Raw genomic sequence first — 21,863 nt, 5'->3', positions numbered from 1 at the left:
CCCAGTCGCCCAGGTACGGCTTACACGTTCGAAATATTTAGTCTGGTCCACTGACCTTGCCACAGAAGATTTATTGATTTCTTTCCGAGAGAGAGACTCGACCGTAGATCACGAGGAACATCCCAAGTCTCTTTGAGCTCTCCAGCCGACTTTGCAAGTAAGTCAGCCTGCTCATTGCCGTAGATACGACAATGACCAGGCACCCAGATCAGCGTGAATGACTTGTTGCATGAATGCAACTTATTAACGATGCGGCCCTGGATCTCGTGAGAGTCCGTAGTACAAGATGCAATTGCCTGAAGGGCTGATTTTGAATCTGAAAATATGACAAACGAGTCATGCCTAGAATTGAGAGCATAGTCTACAGTATGGCTTTGTCAATAGCAAAAAGTTCGGAGGTAAACACAGATGTATGAGTCGGTAACCAATACCTGAGGGCACATTCGGTCTACCATACACTTGCACCCACACATTCACTCGATTGGAACCGTCGGTGTACAATTGGTAGGACACCAAGTGACGCACGATAATGTTACAAAACAGGTGGTGGACCTCCGCCTCCGGCGCCTTGGCCTTTGGTGCTGGGAGTCACAATATGTCAATGGTGAAGCCGGGTGGCTCCCAAGGTGCTGTATTTTTTAACACTAACTTGTCATAGTCACTGAGGTCCACACCAAGCTCCTGAGTCAGTAAGTGGAGGCAAACGGCAAGTGGTCGATGCACCCCCCACAGAAGGTGGTGGTATTGATGCAGGGGGGTACAGGCCACATTACCGATATTACTTTTCATAATTGTTCGTAGTCCATAGGCTAAGGCTAGGTGGTCACGGCGAATACGGAGGGGAGGCACATTCGCCTCCTCTTCCATAAGAGCTACACGGGTACACCGGACAGCTCCAAGACACATTCGCAAACATTTTTTCTGCAACACATCCAATCCTTCCAGCGTGGCATCAGATGCCGAGCCATACACCTGTGCGCCATAGTCTAGCTTTGATTGCTTTGATTGAATAAGGGACTTATACACCATTAATAAAGATTTTCTGTCGGCACCCCATGTAGTACCCGCTAGGTACTTGAGGACATTTACTGGTTTATCACAATGAGCAAGCAAATTATTAACATGAATTTTGAAGTTCAAACGACGATCAAAATGTATTCCCAAAAACTTTACAAAATTTTGAAAAGGTACCGCCTGATTATCCAAAGTTAAGCACAAATTAGGTACGTTACGAGTCGTAAAAACTACAGCGGCACACTTAGGGATGGAAAACTTAAATCCCCACTGCAAGGCCCATTGGTGGACAGAATCAAGGGCTGCTTGAATCCGCCCAGCCGAAAATTGTGCATTTTCGGAAGAGTGCCATATTGCACAATCGTCAGTGCAGAGCGAGTATTTAAGATTCCTCAGGATGGGAGCTGATGACAGAATATCATTGATCATAATACTAAATAAAGTGGGACTAAGCACACTTCCTTGTGGCACCCGTTTTCCTGGATAAATATATCCGATGTTACGTTACGGGTAGGAAGAGAACACCTCTGAGCATATATATTAGTGCTCGTGAGTGTACACCCAGGAGCAAAAGTTCGCCGACAGTCCCTGCCTGGCATATATTTCCAACATAGCCCATAGAGGGCGCAGCGCTCGTCCGCCAGAGTAAGGGAGAAGGGAGGATACAGAGAGGGGGAGGGGGAGGGAGGCAACAAGACCGAGGAGGGGGAAAGCCTGTGGCGATGGAAAATGGCACATACCGGGTGTTTTATTGGTATTGTTATTATTATTAAAGTAGTAGGTGGGGGCACTCACCATCCACTCACTCAATGTAGTGCTGATCTCGGGTGTCTGCCCTTTCCATTCCATCCTTCTTTCTTTCCTTCAGTCTTTCCTGGTCTGTCTGCCTACAGGTGACTTTACACTTCCTCTTCTGTCTTTCATTCCTTCATTCTTTCCTTGTCCTTCTGCCTGTGGGTGACTCTACACTGAGTGACAAGCCAAATGGTTTCCTGTACACCAGGAAACCATTTACTACGCTGGGTGGTAACCATATAACCACATTTTGGCACCTGGTGGTTTAGTGGGTAATTATTGTGCTCTAATCGGATTGAGCCGGTGAAGGTTTATATCCAAGGGGTGGTTGGGGTCTATTGCTCACGTAATGCCACTCAGGGATGAGTGAGGTTGGTCACTCTCATCTTAAATGTCAGGACCAACTGCCTAGCCCCGGGCTCCTACGCTCCTCATGGGGCAAAGTAGGATTGGATGATGGATGGATGGACGGATGTTTATTATTATTAGCCTGTTATTATTATTATTATTATTATTATTATTATTATTATGTATAAGATAAGTATAAGGAAAGAAAGACGTAATCCAGGGGAGTCATTTGGGGGGGGGTAGCGAGGGGCGGTCGCGCCCCCTAAGCTTTCTGGGGGAGCCTCCAAATCAACTACAATTAATGAAAAAAATATAAGGTTAACATCAAGAAATTAAAAATATTTTGTATTTATCCTCAGTACGTTTTGAGTGAAATATATCTTGTGTGTGTGTGTGTGTGTGTGTGTGTGTGTGTGTGTGTAATAATCACAATAATTTACTAGGTATATTAAAGGATGTCAATGTAAAGACATTCATAGCCTCCAGTTCAGTTAACTTCAGTATCGAGCTGCCTTTTTTTTACTGTATTCTGGCTATCATTAAAAGTTTTTTTTTTTTTTCATCTTAGGAAGTACGTACCTGTAGGTAGGAGTCATAAGAGTTCATTTAGATCAGTGGTTCCCAAAGTGGAAGGTGGAAAGATCCAGAGAGGAGGGGAGGTACCATGGGACCGTGAGCGAAAAGGGGACGGTAGGAGAGGGCGGCAGGTGGCATCAGAACCAAGAAAGCATTTTTTTTTCTTTACAAAATCTATGTGACAAATACACGACACGATAGGCACCAGAAGCCAGCGGCCAGCCAGACACCAGACACCGTGAGTAGTTCATACTGTAAGGGCTGGTAAAGTACATATGAACACAGTTCTATCTATCTATCTCTTGCCAGACTCCTTAATCCCGTAAGGAGTGGCCACAATCAAATCGCCTCCAATGCGCCCTGTCCTCCTCCATTTCACTGCCCTGCTCCCAGTTCACACACCCGTCTCTCATGTACCTCTCCACTCCATCCCTCAATCTCATCCTTGGCCTCCCCCTCCCTCTCCCCCCCCACCTCACTCACATACACTCTCCTCGTCAGTCTCTCACCATCCATCCTCTCCACATGGCCAAACCACCTCAGTTTGTTTCTCCTAACGCTTCCTATCACATCCACATCCAATCACAACGCTCCTTCACTTCCTCATTTGTCAGTATCTCCATGTGACTCCACATGCTTCTCTCAAATAACTCATTTCCACTGCTCTCACTCTTGACCTGTGTCCCTCCAACAAGGTCCAAGCTTCACTTCCATATGTTAGAGTTGGTATCACAATTCTGTCATGTAGTAACTTTTTCACTTCCATGCTCACTTCCCTGTTTCTTATCACTGCCTCCAAGGAACCAGCAACCTTTCTTCCTTGTTGCACCCTTTCAAGCACTTCACCCTCCAAACTTCCATCCTTACTCTTCACACTATCCAAGTACTGAAATGTACTCACATTTTCCATTTCCCCCTCATAGAATCTCACTGTACATTCATTGACTTCACTTCTCTCGAAGATTATAACTTTACTCTTCCCTACATTCTCCTTTAGATTCCGTTTCTTACACACCCTCCCAAACTCATCCACCAAGCTTTGCAGCTCCCCTTCGTCATCACTTAACAACACAGTATCATCTGCAAACAATAGTACAGAGAGTTTCCAAACACTGCCTTCTCTCATTAAGGCGGCTCCAACATCCACTGCCCTACCTTGTATCTCGTTTATTACCCCTTCCATATACAGATTGAACAACCATGGAGACATGACACATCCCTGTTTCAATCCAACCTTCGAATAGAAAAATGCAGTCAGTTCACTATCCAGATGCACTGCAGCCTTAGCACCCTCATACATACTCTTCACAGCATTCAACAACTTCCCATCTACTCCATACATTCTTAATACTTTCCACAATCCTTGTCTATCCACCCTGTCATATGTTTTCTCCAAATCCATGAAGGCCGCATGCAACTTCTTTTCCTTGTCTAGAAACTTTTCCACAGAAGAACTAAGAATGAATATCTGATCTACACAACCTCTTCCCTTCCTAAAACCTCCCTGTTCTTCTCCAACTAATTCCTCTGTTATTTCCCTAACTCTGTTAGTATGTATCCTACCATATACGTTTCCTATTACACTAAGAAGACAAATACCCCTATGATTACCACATACTTCTTTTCCCCCTTTTCCTTTGTACAGGGGAATAATTATGCCTGACTTCATATCCTCCGGGACTACTTTCTCCCAGGCCAATGTGCACATCTTCCACATCCATTCTACTGCTATCTGTTCCCCATGCTTCAGCATTTCACCACACACTCCATCAATTCCTGGGGCTTTCCCCATTTTAACTTTCTTCATTGCTTCCACAACTTCCATCCTACTGATTTCTTCCTCTCGTCTCTCACCTCCCTCCTTCTCCCAGCCATTCCCCAGCCACTTACACTCGCATTACTTTCAGTCTCTATGTTCAACAATACCCTAATGTGTTCCATCTCCTCACTTTTTCTCCCTTCTCCACTAGTAATCTACCATTTTGATCTTTCACTCCCTAACTAACTCCTTTGACACCCCGTCTAACTCTCTTTACCTCTTTCCAGAACATTTTCTTATGTTCCCTCCACTTTACACTCAAATTCCTTCCAAATTCCTCATCCACTGTCTTCTTTCTCTCTCTTACCAATCTTTTCACCTCTCTCTTCCTCTCTGTATATAACTCTCTCATCCGTCTATAAACTTCTTCCACACCCCTGTTTCTCATCCACTCACTATATGCTTTCTTCTTTTGTGCCACAGCCTTTCTCACCTATTCATTCCACCATGCTGTTCCTTGCATCCCCATTCATCTTCTCTTCTCCCCACACATCACCTCACATGTCAAATTAATGTATGATATCTTGCCATGTAACTATAATAATCTCTTGGAATTGGTACAGTATAAAGCTGCTTTAGGTAGAATATACGGCATTATTCACCATGGCACGTAGGCCACAAAGGGCACTACAAATAACTTTGTAAAGCGGAGATCACGAAGATGTCCACTGTTGCAGTAGTTTATTCATTATTCAATGCAATAAATATACGTAGTTTAGTTTTGAATTTCCTCTAATGAATTCTTCTGAAATTAATATATTCTTATGTGAGCGTCTTCCAGATTTAAAAACCATCATTTTAAGTCTCCCACCTCTTAGCGTAGGGCTTACTTTTTCACATTACTTAATATGGTTCATGGTATTTGGGGGCTAGTAAGCTAAAAGCTTTCCATTTTTAATTCAGTTACAAGTTTACAACTTTTCATTCTAAATTTTATGTTCAATATCTTTTCATTAGGCTATATGAATGAAGACAATTTAAGCTTTCACAAATACAAATATTTTAATTGCTATTTGGTCTATTATCTAAGTTCATTAGCATATAATGCAATGATATGTACTATACCATGCACTGTAAATTAAATATTCAACTTCACACAGAAATACTGCCAGTGCTAGAATATCCATTAATGTGTGTGTGTCAGAAAGTGAATGGTTTAATAAATAATTATATACAGTATATATATTTGTTTACTGCTTTAATTATCTAAATATAGCATTGCATGTGGCATCAAAATTCTTGCTGGCCACCCCCCCCCATGTGGGGAGGTGGGAGTAGGGGGGCCTCCTAAATAGCCTATGCCCCCTCACCCCCAAGGAAAATTGAAATGACGCCCCTGAACTTTACCGCCTTGAAAACGGCTGATATCTTTTGCATTTTTTTCTGAATAATTCCAGACGAGTTATCTCGTGTGAAGGAAGCACTAGTCATGTCCAAAGGCTAAAGGTCTGATAAAGTCTAGCAAGCCATAAACAACGATTTGAATTTGATCCAGACGATCAAAGTGGCCACAAATAATTCTCATCGTCTAAGGGTTAAGGACGTAAGAAATTAACTGAATAGTGTCAGGTAATGTGAAGGTAGACTGCGAGGTAGAAGGACGTAAACTAAGAGGCAAAGAGAGAGAGAGAGAGAGAGAGAGAGAGAGAGAGAGAGAGAGAGAGAGAGAGAGAGAACAAGGAGTTAGCAAATGAAACCTGCAAAGGGCAATGCTTAGTTTGGTGATAAGTATTTGGGAATAATATAATTACACACTTCAGAAATGCGAGAGTGAAAGGTGGCAGAATAATTTTATTGTTGATAGACATTATGTATTATTGCCTCTCCGACTGAAGGGTATTGTTTGATCACTTCGCAGCAAGGCAGCATGGCAACGGCATTTGTAGAATAGAGATGGTATATATATATATATATATATATATATATATATATATATATATATATATATATATCGGCAGAGAGGTGGCCTGCAGTCCATACGGATCCAGGTTCAAATCCCGGCTAGGGCAGGGACTAGTTTAAGGATTTGAATTTCATTAAATCAGGCTTTACTGATCTACCAGAAGACCTGCCGACATGTCGTAAAAATACCCCCGCTAATACCAATACACCAGTCCTGTATGAGACAGCCCTAGCATGTATTCAATATGGACGGTGAGTGTTAGTGCCGAAGTGGTGACACGTAGAGGTGTATGGTATGTAGGAGGACTGCTGGGCCTTGATAGCAGGCTGTGAATCCTATGTCCAGAGTCGAACACACACACACACACACACACACACACACACACACATATATATATATATATATATATATATATATATATATATATATATATATATAACTAATGAGTCCACAAACACCTAAAGGCGTCATCAGAATAAGCGGGGAACTTATTGAAGAAGTCGAAGAGTACAATTACTTGAGACAAATACTATAATTAACGAAAGATAATGATGGCGGAATAAAAAGACGCATTACAGTTGGATGGAAAGCTTTCGGGAAACATAAAGACATTATGAAAAGTAGCTTGCCAGATTGTATGACACGAAAAGTATATAACGAATATATAAGTCCATCCATGATGTATGGTTGTGAGACCTGGAAACTGACAAAATCGAAGGAAAATAAATTAATCGTTTCTCAGAGAGCAACGGAAAGGTCAGTGTTGGTAATATCTTCAAGAAACAGGAAAAGATCAACTTAGGTGAGAGAGCAGATTGAAGTCAAAGATATTACGGAAGTTATAAAAGAACAGAAATTGAGGTGGGAAGGCCATGTAGCAAGAATAAGGGATAACCGATAGAGCAAGAGGTTGACTGACTGGACACCCAAGGGATTGTAAGCGTAGCAGAAAAAGGCCAGACAGGAGGTGCAGAGATGAGGTAGAGAAATTTGCAGGGAAAACGTGGCAAAGATTAGCTCAGTCAAGGAATTCATGAAGAAGGTTGGGGGAGGCCTTTGTTCAGCAGTGGCCTCGTAAAGGATGATGATATATATATATATATATATATATATATATATATATGACACTCACATAGATGAAGAGTGCTGTGACGCGGCTGAAAAATGGGAAAGCAGCTGGGGCTGATGAGATGTATACAGAGATGCCTAGGTGTAGTGGAGAGAGTGGAATGAAATGCTTGTTGGCGATACGTAAGAAGGCATGGACGAGTGAAACTGTGCCTGCAAACTGGAAAAAGGCTGTGATTGTACCCCTATACAAAAAAATAAAGGTGAGCGAAGTAAGTGCAAGAAATTTCGTGGCATAAGTTTATTGAGTGTGGTAAGGAAGGTATATGGAAGAATTATTATAGAAAATGTAAGAGAGATATCAGAAGTCCCAGTGAGTGATGAACAGGGTTGCTTAAGGAGTGGCAGAGGATATGTGGATCAAGTATTTGCAGTGAGACAGATAGCAGAGAAGGCTTGTGTGAAGGACCATAAGGTGTTTATGGCATTCATGGATCTGGAAAATGCATACAACAAAGTAGACAGAGAGGGCCTGTGAAAGTTTTGCACATGTATGGTGTAGATGGTAAGCTGCTAGATGCCGTCAAGAGTTTTTATGATGGTAGGGAGCATTTGTAAGGGTTAATGGCCATCCAAGTGAATGGTTCACGATCGGTGTGGGAGTGCAACAAGGTTGTGTGATGTCCCCATGGTTGTTCAATATATATATATATATATATATATATATATATATATATATATATATATATATATATTTGTGTGTGGGTGTGTGTATAGATAGATAGATAGATAGATAGATATGGATGAGGTGATGAGAGAAGTAAAAACACAAGTAATGGAGAGAGGGATGGCGTTGGTAATGACTGGTGATAGATGGAATATCTCAAATTTGTTGTATGATGCTGATGCAGTACTGCTTGCAAGTACCGGACAAGGACTTGATAGGCTAGTGGAGAGTTTTGCTGATGTCTGTGAGCATCGTGCCTTGAGAGTAAATGTAGAGAAGAGTAAGGTGATGGTTACTGAGAGAGAAGATGACTCCCAGTGTGATGTCACAGTGAATGGAGAGAGACTGGAATTGGTGAGAGAGCTCAAATACTTGGGTACAGTGAGAGAAAAGAGAGGAAAATGTGCAAAAGAAGCTGAAAGTAGAGTGACACAAGGAAGCAAAGTAAGTGCTTCAATGAAGTCCTTGATAAGAAACAGAGGCTTGAGCGTTGCAGCTGCACGAGGCTTAAGTGAGGGAGTGTTAGTGCCAACGTTAACATATGGGTGTGAGACTATGGTGTAGCATGAAAATGAAAAGTCAAGAGTTAGAGCAGTGGAGATGGGACTCCTGAGGAATGTATGTGGAGTACAGAGGGTGGATAGGATATGAAGTAATGTGATTCGTGAAAGGTGTGGAGTGAGGAAGTCGGTGGACACAAGAATCGAAGAGAGTGTCCTGAGACGGTATGGTCATGTGGAAAGAATGGATAACAATAGAGTGGTGAAAAAGGTATACCTGATAGAATTTGAAGGAGGGAAGGGGTGAGGCAGGCCATGCAGAAGGTGGAGAGATATGGTGGATGAGTGTTTGAGGAAGAGAGGTTTAGAAGTCGGTGAGGCTAGAGAACTGACAAGAGATCAAGCTGGCTGGATGAACGTTGTGAGGAGAAGTGCATGATTAGGGATTTTGGCACCCCTTGTGAGCATGGCAGCGTCTGGATTGACTCAATCGGATACGTTTGTGTGAAGCTGCAGAATGTGGTGAATGTTTTTGGCGTATCCGGTAGAGCCAGGATTCCGGGGGCTTGAATGATGAGTGAATGGAAGTGTGGCCTATTTCGATTGGGCAAGTTTGTGCTGTCTGGACATTGCTACTCCTCACCCTGCCCTTGGGTGGGAAAGGAGGTCTGGATGATAATGATGATGATTATATATATATATATATATATATATATATATATATATATATATGAGGTGCTACCCAAAAGCTCCAGTAATTTGAACAGAGGGAGCCAACCGTTTGCAGCTTTCCCTTTTGCTGCTAGGAGTCAGCAGCACCACTTGTGGAGGTACCATGCGAGAAAGGGGCTAGTGTACCAGTTGTCCAGGTGCAAGACGTGACCACAATGAAGGTACTACTCAATCATGGTCCTACACTCCAATCTTCTGTTATATCTGTTTGTGCGCTGGTGTACAAGACCATGTCGTGCACATAACCAGTCTTACAGTCACACATAACGAAGATCAAGGACCCAAAACTGTGTGTCTTGCTGGGTATGTACTGGCAAAAAGAAATATTGCCTCTCCACAACAAGAGACTTTCTTCTATGACCAGGTCTCTGTAAGGATAGAAGGATGAGCAGAACTTTTCCTCCAGTCGATCAAATACCATCTTTATTCTCCTCATTCTATCATTGTCATTAGCATTAGCAGGGTCCTCAGCATCGTAAAAGTGGAGGCAGCTCAGACTTTGTTGAAATATATGACGACCAATTACCTTGGCAAAGAAATGTGTTGATCATAGGGTCCATAGACCAGAATGCCAGATTTTGGTTTTTCCTTACAATACCCATCAAGAGATCCAGGGCAAGAAAGAGGAACATGTTACCTGTGGTTACTGTTGGGAGTGTGTGCTTGTTGTTCCTTCAAGCTAGCTTTCGCGGTGATGCGTGCTAACAAAAGTGTTGGTCTGCTCCACAATTCACTCTACAAACTCCCCACTGAAGTATAGGTGGAAGAAATCAAGCCTGGTGGAACCTGCATGGAGGCCAGGTGCTATACATCCAGACCGCCACCCTTTTGTGAAGCAGTGAATGATGGGAGTGAAATCACTACCATCTTCCCAGTCCCATGCCACACCACAGTCTCCATCCTTTTCTCCATTGTCGCCTTTGTCAGGGTGGGGAGGAGAGGGTGGTGGGAGTGGTTGGGGAGGTGGAGAGCGGCTCCCTTCCCCACTCGCTCTCCTCTTCCCTCTCCCTTTTTCCTTCCCCTTTCCCATCCCTTTGCTTCCTTTCCCCACATCACGGGTCTGTGGGGAGGAAGTGCGGGAAGCCTGCTGGGGGAAAGAGTTGCTGGGGTGCGGCTGCTTCCCACCTGCTTGCTCTCCAGGTGCATCATGTGGTCGCCCAGGAGCTGCCTCCCTGTCAACACCGCTTTCCCTTTCACTACTCATGTCCGCCCCACTACTCGCACCTTCCCCAGACAGAGTACTAGGCCCATACCATATTCTTCTCCTCATCGCCCCTTCAGTTCCCCACAGCGAAATCTCCCTCCACAACCTCGAGGGAACACCACGACCTACGGCTCCATCCTCGTCCTTGTCAGACCCTTCGTCCACAGGCTGGAGAGAGGTGTGTCCACATGGCTGGGGTGCAGGCAGGCCTTCCCTGGCCCTATGTTACCTTACATACTGCACCTTCCTTGGCGATGGTACCTCCTCATCACTGCTGCTTGTTTCATCCTTCAGCACCACATAGTCTTTGTCCTCCACATCATCATCGATTGGGGAATCACTCTTGCCTGTGAAGGCATCAAGGGCAGCTTGAATTTCGTTGTCGGAGAGACTGCAATGCAATACGTCTTTATTGTGTCACTGCTAACTGGTGATTGGCCGAGATAATGGCGTGCTGGGGTCAAGTGGGGTCAGGGAGTGTCGCTGCCTGGTGGCAGGTAGAGGAAGGTCTCTCACATAAGCTTCAAAAAATCACCCACGAAACTTGAAAAATGTGCTAATGACGGACCTCCCAATTTCAGGACGTACCAGTACATCGTTGGGTCTCAGTGTGAAAAAAAGTTGTGACGTACCCATATGTCGACAGGATTCAACGTTAATAATTTCATCCCTGTAACGGAGACCGTGTATGTTGATTTTTGAGGCAGAAATTGAAAAGGAAATGTAATACGAATTAAAATACATAAGCAATTCGCTAAGCTAAATAGGAATGCTTAACTGAGCCAAATTTGCACATGAAAATAGGGATTATATAAATATATATATATAAGTATATACAGAAATAAATTTTATATATATATATATATATATATATATATATATATATATATACAGGTAACTCGCACGGAACACGTGGGTTTCGTTCCTACCGTGCCGTGTTAGGTGCGAAATCGCGTATATTTAAACTACTCCGTATTTTGCTCCCTAGACCCCCCAAATGTGTTGTTTTGCTGTTATCTGTCACTGGTAATCATAAGAAAGCACTTTAAGTGGTTAGAAGGTTTATTTAATGTTATAACTCACAAATACAGTACTCCACAGCAAAACTTCAACACACAAATACTGTACGTAAACACAAGGAAACATTCCGACACCGATCATAGGTAATCATATAAATCAGGGTAACTGGTACCAGTGCTTTAACTTACAAGTACTTACAAGAACAGTACATATTTAACTTAGAAATGCAGTACTGTAATATCGAATGATTTCAGTACATAATCTGTTAGGAATAGCTGGAAAAAAAAAAAATGTTATGAATACATTTTCACCTTTTTGATATATGTTTATGGTAGTTTCGAGTTATTTTTTACGTTATCGTTGTGCCCATGCTTGGAAAAGGGAGCGAAAGAGTTGAATTTTCAGTCCTAAATGAGAAAACTGCACGTCCTCCAAGGCTAGACTCTGCCACGGGAGAATAAAGTGAAGGGTCAGTCCAATTAGCAATAAGGAAGTTGTGTCACAACTTCCAGCTCCCACACCACGAGAATGGCTAAAAATAGAATCGTAATGCAGTTTCAGAACTAACAATAAGTCTAATTATTACGAATACAGATACAAAGCAGAAATAAATACGTTTACAGACGGGGAAAACGTACTTCTTCCGTCACAACATGTTCATCTTTCTCTATCATTTTACGTTCATCTTTATCATTTTACCTTGTTATTTTCGCAATATATATTGCTGTCTCGTAAACAGGGTGGTTGAGTGTGTTTTGCAAGGGAGGAAAAAGGTTGTATTTTCTGTCTGGGTCAAGATAATGGGTGTAACTGTGTGTGGTTAGGCATGGCCACGAGCGAAAAAATCGTACATCCACTCCTCACGATAGCAAGTGGTGAACTGACAGATGACACGTAACATGAGAGGGTGAAGTCAAGGTCAGTCTCATGTCCCAGATTTTCGTTCACTGCCCGAAAGTTTTCACAGTTTTCTACAAGTTGCATTGCATCAAATGATCCAAACCATTACAGCAAATCTGAGCAAATAGGTAAAGATACCAAGACAAAAATGTATTTTTCTCTTATTATAAGTCTTTAACGAACAAACAAAAATGGCAATATTCCGATGCCGATCATGGGTAATCATATAAATCAGGTTAACTGGTTACAAGGCTTTATTTAATGCTTTAATTGCTTACTAGTACATACCAGAACAGTAAATATTTAACTTACAAATACAGTACTGTAGAAAAGCAGTACAGTAAGAGTTTAACGAACAAACAAAAAGGGCAATATTCCGATGCCGATCATGGGTAATCATATAATTCGGGTTAACTGGTTACAAGGCTTTATTTAATTATTTAGCTTTATTTAAGTGCTTACAAGTACAGTACATACGAGAACAGTAAATATTTAACTTACAAATACTGTACAGTACTGTGGAAAAAACGAACAAATAAAACAGGCAATATTTTGACGCCTATCAGGTAAACTGGTTATAAGACTTTATTTCTTGCTTTAGCGTTATTTAATAGTACTTTAAGTTGCACATAAACTTACCAGAACAGTACAGTACTATAAATATTTAACTTACAAATACTGTGCTACTGTACTCGGGAATGTCTCACTCACTGAATAATTTCCCGCCTAGATCGTCACGTAATCAAAACAAACCGCGCACTGCGGTGACGTTCGAGGATTTGATCTTTCAAAGGCCTCTCCTGCGTTAATTTGTAGTTTTCATAATGTTTTTTTAATCTTACGTTGTCTTACATGTATCCCAGCCCTTACTGTGTATAATTGCGAGCGCGTTCCGTGAGATCGTGTTCCGTGCGAGTTACCTGTATATATATATATATATATATATATATATATATATATATATATATATATATATATATATATATATATATATATGAATGGATAGAAAAATATAGATAAGTTAGCTTTCATTAGTATTGTTTTTACAAGTTACATTGTAACTAAATGCATCAAACAAGAAACTACAATACGCTACATATCTTACCTTCTGTGGGTGTCCAAGTGAGCAGTTGAAGGGAATTTCGATTTAATTATTTTTGATGAACTCTTATGAGGAATTATATATCATATAACACTTCACTTATATATACGAGAAAGACTTTTATTTACCACCTCTTCCATTCCATCATTATCATCATGCCCTCAAACCTCTCCTGCCTTTTTTCCTATTTGCCGTCTTCACAACTAGTTCATACTCTCCCGTTCTCATCAAGCTTCCCTTATAAACCTTTTTTCCAGATATGTCAGTGAAGGATACATGGGGGAAGGTTCCCTGGACACAGAACACTCGTTATGAGGCATTTGCTTTTTTCCTGCAACACATGTTTTAGAAATTCTTGAATGAGTAACGACAGTACATGTTTGACATATTCTGATGCATGAATTTTACCTTGCAGATGAAACATTGCTTCTTTTTGTTGTAAAATGACTTTTGATAATACCTGACAGACGTTAATGGTTATATAAAAAAAGGGAAAAAAAATGGACACTCATATCACCAAACAATCGAGCTGCCGCTACATGAGTCTTGCTTTGATGATAAGCTACACAGCCTTCCCAGTATCAGTGTTACATAGTGCACAAATATTCACTCACACTTCATCCACCCAGTACATACCCACACAAAGGAGGCAAAGTCGTTCACTTTAACGGCCGGAATTTGGAGTCGAAGCAAGCACAAAGGCTAATCCATTAAAAATATTATTCCCTGATACTTTTTCATAGTTTATTGAGACAGGCTTGTTCTGAGGGAACCGCAACTTATACAGGAAAAACAATACTAGTCTTGCAACGAACAGCATATTTATTATGTCCAGACGTTTCAGCATATTCATCTATGTCATCTTCAGTGGATCTAAAAGATAAAAAAAAATAATAATAATGACCTGTAAGGTATTTAAAATCCTAAAAGAACTATTTGAGTATAAGCTCATCATACTTACATAAAAAATAGAAAACGCAGTGTTAAATTACAGGGGGGGACTTTCTTATGTGTAAATTTAATTTTTAATGATATGGACAAAGTCATGGGTATCAGTAAAAAAATTCTTCAAGAACCTGATTTCTGTTTTTGTTAAGGACTGCCATTTTATATTTAATAACGAGGTGTATAAACAGATAGACGGTTACGTGGCTATGGGCTCGCCTCTGGGTCCGACTATGGCTAATGTTTTTCCCTGCATTTGGGAGAAGAATGGCTGGATAATTGTCCTGCATACTTTAAACCCATCCTTTATCGTAGATATGTGGATGACACCCTGCTTATATTTCAGGATGAAAGCCATGCTCCACTTTTTTAACCCGTCATGTCCCGAGCTATTTCGCACCTCTGACACCCCGCAATCCCAAGGTATTTTCGAAAAAAATTTTTGGCTAAAACCTCCGCTTTTGGTGAGAAACATCGAAAATTCATAGAGAAATCGCTCACCTGAGGTTTAAAATACTCGATCCAAGTACGAGTACCTCCTTACCTGACTGGGTTTTCTAACAGGCTGGCACCAAAGAAAACAAGTTCTATGGGAGTGTAACTATTTCACACCTCATAAACAGTATTTATTTATTTACTTGGTACAAATTTATATGTAGTACAAGAGTATATTGGTTTTCAAACAGTAATATAGGCATTATAAGCATTGTTTCACTCACTAACTCATCACCATACCTGACCTTCTTTTGCCACATTACCTGATCATTATTTCTGACTGTTTCTTCCTCTAATGCTATGTAAACTTTGTCCTACACATTGTCATCGATTGGGGAATCACTCTGGCCCTGAATGTCTTTACTGGCCAGGTCACTGGTAACAGGTGAATTGCCGAGACAATGGCGTGAAGGGGGGAGGGGGAGGTTATGCGGTGTAAGGCATGGTCCCTGCTTGGCATCTTGTAGAGGAATAGAGGAAGGTGTCCCGTGTATACGTACGAAAAATCACGCGTGCAAATTGAAAATTGTGCAAATTAGGGATCTTGCAATTGCACGACGTACCAGTACGTCGCCGGGACTGGCAAATGCAAAATGTTGCAACATACCCATACGTCGATGGGATGGGGCGGGTTAAAACTACCTAAATAAATTACATCAGAATATAACATTTACCATGGAATGTGAAGTTAAAGGTAAACTCCCTTTTCTTGATTTATTGATACAGAAGTTAAATGGCACTTTGGTTATGTCTGTATATCGTAAGCCTACTTTCTTGGGTTTGGGTACTAGCTTTTTTAGTTACTGTCCATTTATTTTTAAGGTCAATGCAATTAGAACACTTTTGTATAGAGCTCTTAACCTAACTTCTACCTACAACCTATTCCATAAGGAGGTTACATTATTGAGGATTTTCTTTGCTAACAATGGTTTCAACACTGCTCTTTTTGATAACTGTGTTAAAAAATTCTTAGCCAAAATTTACAATCCAAAGCAACCTGTATGTACAGTGAGTAAGGAGGAAATGTATCTTCCTCTAACTTTTCTTGATAGTGTATCAGAAAAGATAGAGAGGGCACTGAAATATAACTTTTCTATTTTCTATCCTCAAATAAAGTTCCGATTTGTTCATAAGAATGATCTTAAGATTCAATCATTTTTTCATTATAAAGACCGACTACTGACTGCCCTCCACTCGTCAGTCGTTTATGAATATAAGTGCCTTAGTTGCCATGCAGGGTATATTGGAAGCACAATACGAGCTTTCAAACTAAGGGTTGACGAGCATAGAGGTCAGTCAAGCAGGTCAGGTCTCCCTGTGAGCGACACTCTTCATTCAGCGGTAAGGGAACATTCATATCATTGTAATACTTTTATTGATCCAAAGAATTTATGTATAATAGACTCATGTACTAGTAAGAATCTAAGAATACTAGAATCCATTCATGTTTATAAAAGAAAACCGGACCTAAACAATTGTCTGCTGTTCCTCTGAATATTTAGAGCAGTTAAGTCCCCCCTGTAATTTAACACTACTTTTTCTGCTTTTTATGTAAGTACGATGAGATTCTTACAACACCAAGAGTTTTAGGTGGAGGTCTGAGTCTTGTGAATGTTGATGGTGGAGAGTGGAATCTGAACCAGCTGCTGTTTGCAGATGATACTGCATTGCTGGCTGATTCAGAGTAGAGATTGAGACAGTTGGTAAAGGAGTTTGGAAGGGTGTGTGAAAGGAGGAAATTGAAAGTAAATGAGAATAAGAGTAAAGTGATGAAGTGTACGAGGTTGGTAGATGGTAGGGGGATGAATATAGTTTTGAATGGCGAGTTGCTTGAGGAGGTAGAGTGTTTTAAATATCTAGGGTCACGTGTTGCTGTGGATGGAAGAATAGAAGCAGAAGTGAAGTTTAGAATAAATGAAGTAGGAAAGGTGCTAGGAGGAATGAAAAAAGTGTTTAGATGTCGTTCGCTTAGAATGGATGTAAAGAGAAGGCTGTATGAGGGTGTTGTGGTACCGACTGCATTATATGGGGCTGAAACATGGAATATGGGCGTAGCAGAGAGGAAAAGTTTGAATGTAATGGAGATGAGGTGTCTGAGGAGTATGTGTGGAGTGACCCGTATGGATCGAGTGCGGAATGATGAAGTGTGAAGGAGAACTGGAGTTGTTCGGGAGATGGCTGGTAGAGTTGAGCAGAGGGTGTTGCGATGGTTTGGGCATATGGAGAGAATGGATAATGAGCGATTGGTGAAAAAGATAACTAGATCTGATGTGAGAGGTGTAAGGCTAAGAGGAAGACCATGAATAGGATGGATGGACAGTGTGAAGAGAGCGCTGGATGCGAGAGGGATGTCTGTTGAGCAAGGAAGAGTAGCTGTGCGTGACAGAAATAAATGGAGAGAAATTGTGAATGATTAAGTGATGACGCAGCCCTGAGGGGATATTCTCCCGCATTTGGTCTGATCAGCTATTTCAGGTCAGGTGCGGGTAAGGGGATGAGTCTGTTATGATGTGGTAGGGGTAAACCAGCTCTGCTGTCGGGCCCTGCTGCGGATGTCACTGATTGCATTGCTCAGTTGACCCTTGTGCAGTGTGGTGCGGTGAGGATCTGTCCGTTCTCCCCTTTGGGGCTAAGATGCGAATGAATGTGTTTGAATGGATGAGTAAATGGGGAGTGTGTCGTCCTGTCTCGGCTACCTCCCTTTCCTTGGGGGAAGCAGCCTAGGTATATAGATAGATAGACGATGAGCTCATGCTCAAATAGTTCTTTTAGGATTTTAAATACCTTACAGGTTCTTTTTTTTTTTTTTTTTTTATCTTTTTAGATCCACTGAAGATGACATAGATGAATATGTCGAAACTTCTGGACATAATAAATATGCTGTTCATTGCAACACTGGTATTGCTTTTCATAATTTATTTTTACCATTAATCTTATGGTGTCTGAGTTCAGTATATTCAGGCAATACCCTAAAACTAGAAGGAAACGAGGAGTTACAAAACAGGCGTATTTTTTAGAATGTCTTTAATTTTGAAAATATTGTAAATACCCTAATGAATAGCTTGTAAAAATTATGTAACAATATCATGTTTATATTAAACTGATTGTGGATAATATATGACAACACTTATCAGTTCCTGAGTGTGAACTTTTACCATCCTGTCATAAGTTTGTAACACCAAACAAATCCTTAAGAAACTGACTGACGGGGAATCATTTAAAACGAATTCTCAAGAAAACTATGATTTCTTCTTCGCAGTGCAAACAGGTTTCGAAAATATTGTCTACCGATTCTTTTACCTGCTCATTTTCCAAGAACTCTACCCCACAGTAAATCACCACATTTTCCCGTCTGCCTTCCCCAGTTACTTTGTCACATTTAGCCTATCTTTTGCCTCTTCCGTCTGTGTCCACTACCCACTCTAACCATCTTTAAGTCCCTTTAAACCGAGAATATATTTTCCTGTTGTATTCCCGCTGCCTCGAGACTATCCAACTTAAGAGACATAGTAGTGAAGGAAGGTTATAAATAGTCTCTCCAGTTTGAAGAGTCTCTCCGTATCTTAATCAAATTTCTGGTGGCAGCATGAATGAACCGAACCTTCCATCTCCTCTTTTTCTTTTCCTTCTGAATTGCCCCGTCCACGCCTCCTCTCCCGCTCTCCCTGTGTGTGCAACGTTCTTTGTCCCCTCACCATTTCTATTTCTTCTCATCTTTCTCACGCAGCCTCATATATTCCTCATTCCTTGTTCCTGTACCACCATCAACCACCCACCCCTTGTCCAGCTACCTACATTGTAAATATTGTACATTCCTAAGTGATTTGGAAAGGGAATTCTTAGTCTTCATACTAGCAAAAAGTAACCTGATTCAGCGGGAAGAAAATACAAATATCAGCGTGTTGTGCATACATTAGGTATGAACCATAACGCTTTAAAAACAGCTTCATAAATTTGACAAAACTACTTCTTTGAGTGTCTTCTTATACAACATGGTGTTATATAATGAGTAATCTAAATAACCTGTTCGAACTTACGGTTATATCTACTTCCGAGCTAAGTCTACTAATGCCAAGTCTGTTCACTTTCCTTCAGGGCGCAGGGAGGCGTGGCTTGTGTGTGACGTCAGTTGGCTTAAGTAACAGAAAATGTACAAAAGGGCAGACTCAAATTAAACATTTATGAGAAGGGAAAACGAAGAAGGGGAAAAAGTGCGGATTCGTTTAACCGTATAACATAGCAGTAGGTTCCCTCACACCCTTATGCCTTCCCTCACACCCCATACCTTCCCTCACACATTTCAGTCCCTTCCCTCACTTCGCACTGAAAATGTGTCATGATCTGGAGAGTGTAGCATACATCCACTCACCAGCACGGTCAGGCATCAACTGAACTTGCGTTTCGTGCAAGCTGACGTCACTCCGATGCTCCACCCCCTGCGCCAGCTTGGACCCATTTTAAGTGGAAGTGATCCGACTTGGTATTAGTAGACTTAGCTTCCGAGACTTTCTGAAACCAACTAACCTGCGCCCACCTCAACTTTCGCCCAGTCTCTTATAGGTTTTGAAATATGCAATCAAATCTTCATAAAGAGCAGAAGAGAGCAATGAGCTAATCTGCTATGGTTCCAATCCAAAAGAGGGCCAGACATTTTTCTGTCATGTAATTGCTGCCAGCGACATCATATTTACACCTATGGCTTAAATGATTGCGTCTACTGTAGTCTAGTCTCAGGCCAGCCTTTGCTCCAAAAGAGTACTAAAGGACTGGCTGTTATCATTTGATCGTACTGAATATATACTTTAGCTACCACATATAGAACTTGTGTTATTGTGGTATGTCTCTAGTCATGTGGAAGATCAGGTAGTCTCAATGCTGTTTAGATTACTTGTTAAAACTGCTTCAAAGAAACTTAGATTATTATACAGTCCGTAACTTCTTCACTGACAAGCAGTTAGGGTAGCTATAATTTATAAAAGTCATGTGCGCTCTCAGCTGGAATATGGCTCATCCTTGTGGAATGGATGTGGATGGGTAGCACAAAAACAACTTTATGAAATTCAGAACAAGGCTTTTAGAATTACTAATAACCCTACCATTACAAATGAACTATCTTCCCTTCAAGTAAGAAGGAATGTTGCCTCCCTTGCATTATTTTATAGAAACTCGTAAGGCAAATGCTCTAACAAAATTGCATCCATTGTGCCACCTCTCCATGCCTTCTCCCACGCTACGCGGGCGTTTGGTAACACTAATGAATGGTCTGTCACACTGCCATATTGCAGAACTTCCGCCAATCAGAAGTCTTTCATTCCTCGAACTGCCGTTCAGGGAATAAAAGAATTCTCTTTGGAACTCGCTTCCCCAAATTGGTTTCCTCCCCAAATTCAACCTATGGCTGTTCAAGGCCAACTCTTACAGATTTTATTTTTGAATGGAGGGCACTTGCATACTGGTGTATGGATTTTTTAAATTAATTTATTTTTCCTACCTCTGTTCTGTTATTTAAAAATAACCAAATTTGATTCCTCAAGATGTTTTCGCCAAAACCTGAGATCGATCTAAGGTAGTTTCGGTCAAATGTCCACTATTCTACCACTTGGCCATCATCTATCCCCTATGTCTACTCCAGACCTTCCTCTTTCACTCTCCCCACACATACACCCTCCAAATCATCTGTTCTGTAATCCATCACTCTCCCCTCACTTGTCAACTCCACTCAAGCCGTCCCCTTACCTCCGGCATCTAACGACTCACACGCCTTTCCCTCAGTCCTCACACACACACAGACACAGACACTTATCTATCCCCGCTACTCCTGCATTTTCTTTCCACAAACCCCATCCCTCTCACTCTTTTTCTTCTCTCCCCTATGCGTGCACCTACTTCTTCCCCCTGTCCCTGTTCTCCTCCCTTTGTCGTCCCCTGCCCTTTGTATCTGTTGCCTCGAAAACCCTTGTCCTCCTTCCTTCCTCTTACTCCTGTTCCTTCTTTTTCCACAGACTCCTAGTCCCCCCCCCCCCTCCGCCATTCCCCATACCTCTACACCTACCCCTTCTACCCGCATCTTCCCTCTACCCCCTATTCCTACCTCAGACACACACCTTTCATATCACGGATCCCTTTTCCCTCCCCTATTGTTCCCTCACTTACCCTCCTCTCCCCCTACTCACCTGGTGTAGTGTGGACAGCTGTGGGAACTTACAGGGAAGGAGTGCTATTTCCCCTTCGCTACAGAACACCTCTGTCACCGTGTTGTTTTCCAGGTTCGTCTCTGGGAGCACCATTCTGACCTCTACTTCGTCCTCTTCTTCTTCTCCTCTCCTCTCCTCTTCTCTCATTACTTCCTCCTTCAGCCTCCTCTCTCCTTCTTCATCTTCCACTCTACTCCATTCGTTTTGTTGCACAGCTGTGTTTTGAACCAATGGAACCCTCTTGCTGCTGAAAAGTGTTCTCTCTCTCCTGGTCTCCTCTGCACGAACAACCGCTCCTAGGTTAGAAAAATGGGCGTTTCAGTGTACAAAGAAAGTATGAAAGATTAAAACTGACCCCTAAGAAAGTAACACAAAAGAATTTCCATGATCAAGCTCAATTAATTTCGTGAGGTCAGACAGAATACTCTTGATTTCCTGGAGTTCATAAGTAGGGGGGAAAACAAAGTATTAAAGTCTGAGTTTTCCTTCTGCACACACACACACACACACACACAGTCATT

The 21,863-nt window shown here is 41.6% G+C and overlaps 1 protein-coding gene across 1 annotated transcript in view; it reads right to left on the bottom strand.

Annotated features, from left to right (window-relative positions):
- The window catches only part of LOC145415357 (roundabout homolog 2-like), a 242,913-nt gene extending 221,414 nt beyond the window's left edge, over positions 1-21,499 (bottom strand). Inside the window, exon 1 of the mRNA XM_080284644.1 lies at positions 21,322-21,499. Within this exon, the coding sequence (XP_080140770.1) occupies positions 21,322-21,489 (168 nt within the window). The 5' untranslated portion in view covers positions 21,490-21,499. The remainder of the gene's footprint in view (positions 1-21,321) is intronic.
- Between the last annotated feature and the right edge of the window lie 364 nt (positions 21,500-21,863).

The sequence above is a fragment of the Coenobita brevimanus genome, chromosome 13, assembly GCF_032717465.1.
Source record: "Coenobita brevimanus isolate Jiangsu-jjx chromosome 13, ASM3271746v2, whole genome shotgun sequence".
Taxonomy (NCBI): domain Eukaryota; kingdom Metazoa; phylum Arthropoda; class Malacostraca; order Decapoda; family Coenobitidae; genus Coenobita; species Coenobita brevimanus.
This window is presented reverse-complemented; position numbering and strand designations above follow the sequence as displayed.